Source organism: Gregarina niphandrodes (assembly GCF_000223845.1).
Source record: "Gregarina niphandrodes unplaced genomic scaffold scaffold00057, whole genome shotgun sequence".
Classification (NCBI taxonomy): Eukaryota; Apicomplexa; class Conoidasida; order Eugregarinorida; family Gregarinidae; genus Gregarina; species Gregarina niphandrodes.
In genome coordinates, this window is record NW_011645824.1 from 1 (window position 1) to 5,587 (window position 5,587).

Sequence of the window (5,587 nt, forward strand, 5' to 3'; positions counted from 1 at the left end):
AGCCTGATGATTTCAATCGTTGACAGCGCAGGCCGCCTGTCTAGTGCTGAAGGTTGCGATGTCTTGGACGCCAGCGTCTACCACGCACCGCGCACTCGTACCTACCACGCACCGCGCACTCGTACTATTCAGCTGATGGATATGTTGGTGGCAGTTGCTCCAGCTTCGATTGCGGCAGAGATCCGTGAGGTTTGAATGGCCACTTTGTAACGGGGCTTAGTTGGCGGAACGATAGTCTTCCACATTACGTCGCTTGGTTCGGCGGTTGGTTCCGAACTATCTCGTGCCGCCACCCTTGTGACCTTAAGGCAGTCGCCTTCGGCTCAAGTCCCTCCCACGAGAGTCATCCCTTTACTTGCTTCACAAACCAGAGGAGAGAGCAGAGGCGCCGAACGGTCGGAGGCGGTATTGATAGCTAGGCTGGGTTCGTCTAGAACAGTCCACTCGGAATGCTTGACCCGCTAAAGTATTCACTTTTTCCTAAGCGGCTCGCCTCGTTAGGTCGGACCCAGGGGGACGCGGTAGCTGAGTAGGGGCGGACGACATGACCGATCAAGGCGTGACTGCCTGCGTGCGGTGCAGTTCATTAACGAGGAGATTGAGGCAGACGATCAACGGAGACAGGTCCGGACCTGTGCAGTCGAATGGACGAGCGGCAAACCGTTGGTTGAGGACTGCGACGCTGTGGGGCCGTCGTTGGCCAAGGGAATGAGCCGGGATTTTCGTTGAAGGCAATCGTCAAGGGGGTCGAGTTGGAATTTTACAGGGGTACGCCTGAGTATTTTGAGAAGGGGTGACTACGAGAAGGGAGTGCTCACCGGTGACTGGGGAGATAGTTGCGGTGGTTGGTACGGATCGCCTCCCGGTACGGAGGTTCGCGGTGAGCAAGGACCCGCTGCATCGCTGGCTCACGGAACAGTACGTGGAGGTCCAGAGAAGTTGGACAAGGAACACAGTCGCAAACGACAACGGCAGGGTGCCACTCAAGACGAGGAGTGGCGCATCTTTACTGAGCTTCTGCCTCCCTTCACTTGGCGAGCCGTGGGGCGTGAACGTAAAGACGGCAAAGACGTAAACGGCTCGCCTCGTTGGGCCGCATCCAGGGCGGGGTTTTCAAAGAGTAGAGATTACGGCTGCCGGGTACGACATGAGCAACAGCAGGGAGAGGGAGTTCAAGCTCGAAAGCCTCAGACGGGAGCACCTCGACGAGCGATAGCGGATGGTCGCACCCACATACCTGCTTCACGGACACGCGACCGCCCGTCGCATTATTCCCTCACAGACTGTGTTCCATCTGGATAGTCGTATAACAGAATGTCTGGGAGTGGAAACGGAGAACACACGGTTGATATGACCCCTGAGAACCTGAGCGGAAATTCTCTGGCAACGCATCCCGGCACCCGAGATATGCCTCACACGGCCATGCCTAAGATGACAAGGGACATGCCTAAGATGACAAGAGACATGCCTAAGTTGACAAGAGACATGCCTCACGGATCGCCACCCTCTACCGGTGACGCCCAACACCACTTGTAAACCGCCACTGGTTCTGTCGGAAAAGTTTCAAAGCATTTTTTTAAATCGATTTATGACGATGGCCTGTTTGATGAAACATCTCCATCAAACATAAAAGTGTGTGCGCACGCCCTGAGAGTGTGCACGGTGTGAGTGATCCCCTCAGTGGCCGAATACGGCATGTATTATGAATCAGTCAGAGCCGCGGACGCGAGTGCTCTCGTGGAAGAAAATCGACTTTTTGACAGCGGCTATGTAGGCGTGCTGATGACCTGTCATGCACTTCACGCTGTTGCTAGCCCGCAAGTACATATAACACGACGATCGACAGAGATTTCTGCGACGTAAGCCGCGAGAGGTGTGGCAAAACCGTGGTAGGGTCAGACCAGCTGGTTGCTACCCTATGCGGTCACCGAGATCCAAGGCAAGGGGCAGTGCAGGCTAATAGCTCTGGAACAGCCGCGCAACATTGTTGCGTCTCGGTGGTTGGTGCTCCTGGTGCTCGGCCGCGTGGTCCACCTACCTGTGTTTACGGAGCGCTGGTCGTGGGGAAAAAAGGGGAATCTACTTCTCCGTCATGTCCTTCACATTTTGAAGCGGCCACTGATCCGGGTTTGGCCACAGTTCACCGTAGCATTCGGCAGTGCATTGAGTGTTTTTAATGGCCTTGATTTTGGCATTAGCGGTGGGTATAGATAGCGTCCTAAACGCGTCTTGGAGGCGGGCGTTGAACTTAATGGATTCAGCTACCCCAGAGGTGCCGTCGTGTGTGCTAGTGGTATTACATGCAGCGCGGGCTACGCGACAGACTTGCATGTCGTCCACTGTACAGTTGTTACTGCGGCAGTCCAGCACCTGTCTTTTTTCGGTTGGATACAGAGAAGGGAAGGCGTGTTGGAATTTGGGCTTGGAACGAAGGGTGATAGGGTAGTAATCATGGTAGCTGTTATAACCAGGTACGTTCTGTAGGACGGCGTCGGCTTCATTCCACAAACGATTATTAGTGAGCGTGGGTGGGTCGCATTGTGCATAACAGCTTCCAACAACCTTATAGTATTTTTTTATCGCGTCCTGCACCGCGAAGACATCCATCCATTGAGGACCAAAACGGTAACATGTGTGGCTATGCGTCCAGCACTTGTTACCACGGAGTCTAGGAAGCGCTTCAAGACACCCCTTAGGACCCGTAATGTATTTACACGCGATCCGTCCATCTAGACCGTCACATGGATCTGCCCCGACCCGCGGTAGCTGGTGACCCATCTCCGTGTTATCAAGAAACTTCTCGCACCCTCCGATCTCAAGTACCGCCAACTCCCTTCTACTCAAAGTCTCTCTCAGTGGAGAGGTGTGCTTTGCCGGGGCCGTCTCGATAATCTGCATGTCCACCCCTTTCTTGGCAAGGGCAGCAATATCCTGTCTCAAGTTGCGACATTCAAACCTGCAGTTCATGACCTTGTATAAATCCTTAGTCTTGAACGGAGCTAGGAATCGAACCAGACTCATCAGCGTGGTGTTATAACCTATAGACTCTATCTCCTGGTCGGGGTTCTCACCAGCCTTAGCTGTACAACGGAGCTTTGCAAAATCGCAGTGACAGCTCGCGACACGCGCATCGTTAACACAATCGACACACGACCCTATGCAAGTCTCATAGACAGGATAGCGGAGGTCAAGCATTTTCTTGAAATACTCACTCGCTTCTGAGGGCTCCCATGTATAGTCCGCCAGCTGCCAATTGCCACGGCTAACGATCCCGTCTAAATTTTCGCTGGTTTTATCCCACAAGGCGTGGGATCTTTCATCTGTACTATCGCACGCCACCTCGCAATGTTCACCGCCCTCTAGAAGGTTTCTGATCGCTTCCTTCACCGCGAAAAAGTCGTACCTCCACGCACCGCCAAAATGATACCAGCCGCTAGGGGGGTTACATTGCACTATTCCACTAAGGCCACCACACGGATATTGGCCCACTCCTTCTTTCACACTTTGCCAAGTAGTCGGATCCACGCTAAGAAGTTCGGTCAACTTACGTAAGTCCAACTCTTCTGAAACGTTGAGAGGCTTCATCGAGCTGACTTCGGTCACGACTTTGTTGGCACCAGTGCCCATGGTAGACTCCCGTATAAGTTCCATCGTCATCTGGGTAGCGATGTCCGTCGCAAAGTCCCTCATGTTAGGTGTGACATTATCTACGACTGTGTTCTCGGAAATTCTCTTGACCGTCATCGTTGTGACATGTGAGACGAGGTCCACGAGGCTAGGACGGTGCGGGATGGTATTCTGGATTGTGACCGCGTCGCTCGTCTGCCAAGCCCCGTCTGATTTGTTCCTGGTAGTAGTCTTCTGGCTAACGTCAAAGGGAGTCGACACAAGGACTTCCCGCTCAGTAGATGTGACATCTGCGGCTGTAGTGCTCCCGAGTAGGTTCCTCACGTTCGCAGAGACCTGTGAGACGAGGTCCAAAAGACTCGAATCGCTCGAGGTGGTATTGGGGGTCATAATGCTTGTGACATTATCGGTCATAATGCTTGTGACATTATCGGTCATAATGCTTGTGACATTATCGGTCATAATATTGCCTGTTGTATTCAACGTTGATGCCCGAGTATTAGAATCTATGTTTCGCGAGTTAAGCCCAAAGTACAGTCCCAACGCAGCCACCCCGGCAACAACGAGAGCGGTTGTAGTAGCAGCTATGCAACGTCGATTAATGGCACACGCGATCCGGAAGCGACCGCTCTCGGCCTCTAACCCCCCGGATAGCTCTTCCAACATCGGCAGCCACTCTTCGGATACCCTACCGCGCAAGTCGTCTAGCTGCAGCCGGGTGAGAGGTCTGCAGTTAGTAATCTCCAGTGACTCGTTATCGATACCATTAGCTTGAAGCGTCTCCAATTCTTTCATTGTGTGACCCACACTATCCCGGGAAATGCGGTCCGCAATTTCCCAGAACTTGTTATCCGGGTCTACGCTCTGTAGATGCTCTCGGAGTTCTTGCATTGCCAGTTGTTCACCCCTAGGATCAGTCTGACCTTCTTCAGCACGGCACATAAAAATTCTGGAACATTCTTCCAACCAGGAGAAATCTTGGTTCAATGGACTTCCTTCGTCAATGGGAACCATAGCCTTGTTGCCTGCTTCAATCAACTTCCTCATGGCCTCCTTACGTGCCGCAACAAGAAACTGAACACGAGCCCCACTTGTTCGATTACCTAGTGTCAGCAGCCTCACATCACACCCTTCAGTAGACGGTTGCATCCCCGCAGTATCCATCAGCCACGCGACGAGAGCCGGTCCTCCAGCATTGGTGAATTCGCAGCATCGAATTGATCTCATTGCAAACCAACTATTTCCGGCGGCGGAAAATTTTGCTTAAAACTACGTGGTGTTATGTCTCTGTTCTTGAGATGAAATTGGTGAGTTGGATGGCGTGAAAGCCCCCCCGGGGAAGGATGCCGAATGCTTCCCTGGAAGAATGCTCCCCTGGGAGATGAGTCGGTGTTAGGCCAGGCTGCGACGGGGTGAGTGGGGTCAAGTCCACTGCTTGCTGCCGCGTAGCGTGTTCCTGAGGGACTGACCGGCCTCGAGAGTATTGCGAGGGTCAGAGAATCCGGCGTGAACTTGTGCAGCCCGCCGCATGCCAGTAGGGAGCCCGACCGATGACGAAGAGAGTGCCGAAGACTCTCGGAAGCGCAGATGACGACGACGTCAAATGCGGAGTAACTGTAGCTGTCGAGGCTATCGGACCGCAATGTCTGCCGGTGACGTAGCCATGAAGAGAGTGAGACGGTACGACAGAGTAAGTCGGTAGCTGGTTGTACGCGTCGTAATGACTGGGCGTAGAAGCGGAAGAGACAGGGCCGTAGTCGTTGGCGGGATGCCATCCGAGCTTTGAGTACGTGAAGGAAGGAAGTAAGCCCCAGCTGTGCAGTAGAAACATCCCCGGCACTCGCGCTCACGACGAGCGCGGAGTGGACCAAAAGTCAAGAGGAACCGCCCGGGAATGCGCGTGGACTAACATGAGTCGCACGGCGCATTAGTGGGCGTGAAAGCTCGCGATAAGCGGACA

General features: G+C 53.6%; 1 protein-coding gene across 1 annotated transcript; it reads right to left on the reverse strand.

Moving 5' to 3' along the window:
* Positions 1-2,079: 2,079 nt before the first annotated feature.
* Positions 2,080-4,854, reverse strand: GNI_169710 (putative transmembrane protein; the record flags this gene model as incomplete). Its single annotated transcript, XM_011134968.1, has 1 exon — positions 2,080-4,854. The coding sequence occupies one exon, from the start codon at positions 4,852-4,854 to the stop codon at positions 2,080-2,082; it is 2,775 nt and encodes a 924-aa protein (XP_011133270.1).
* Positions 4,855-5,587: the final 733 nt, after the last annotated feature.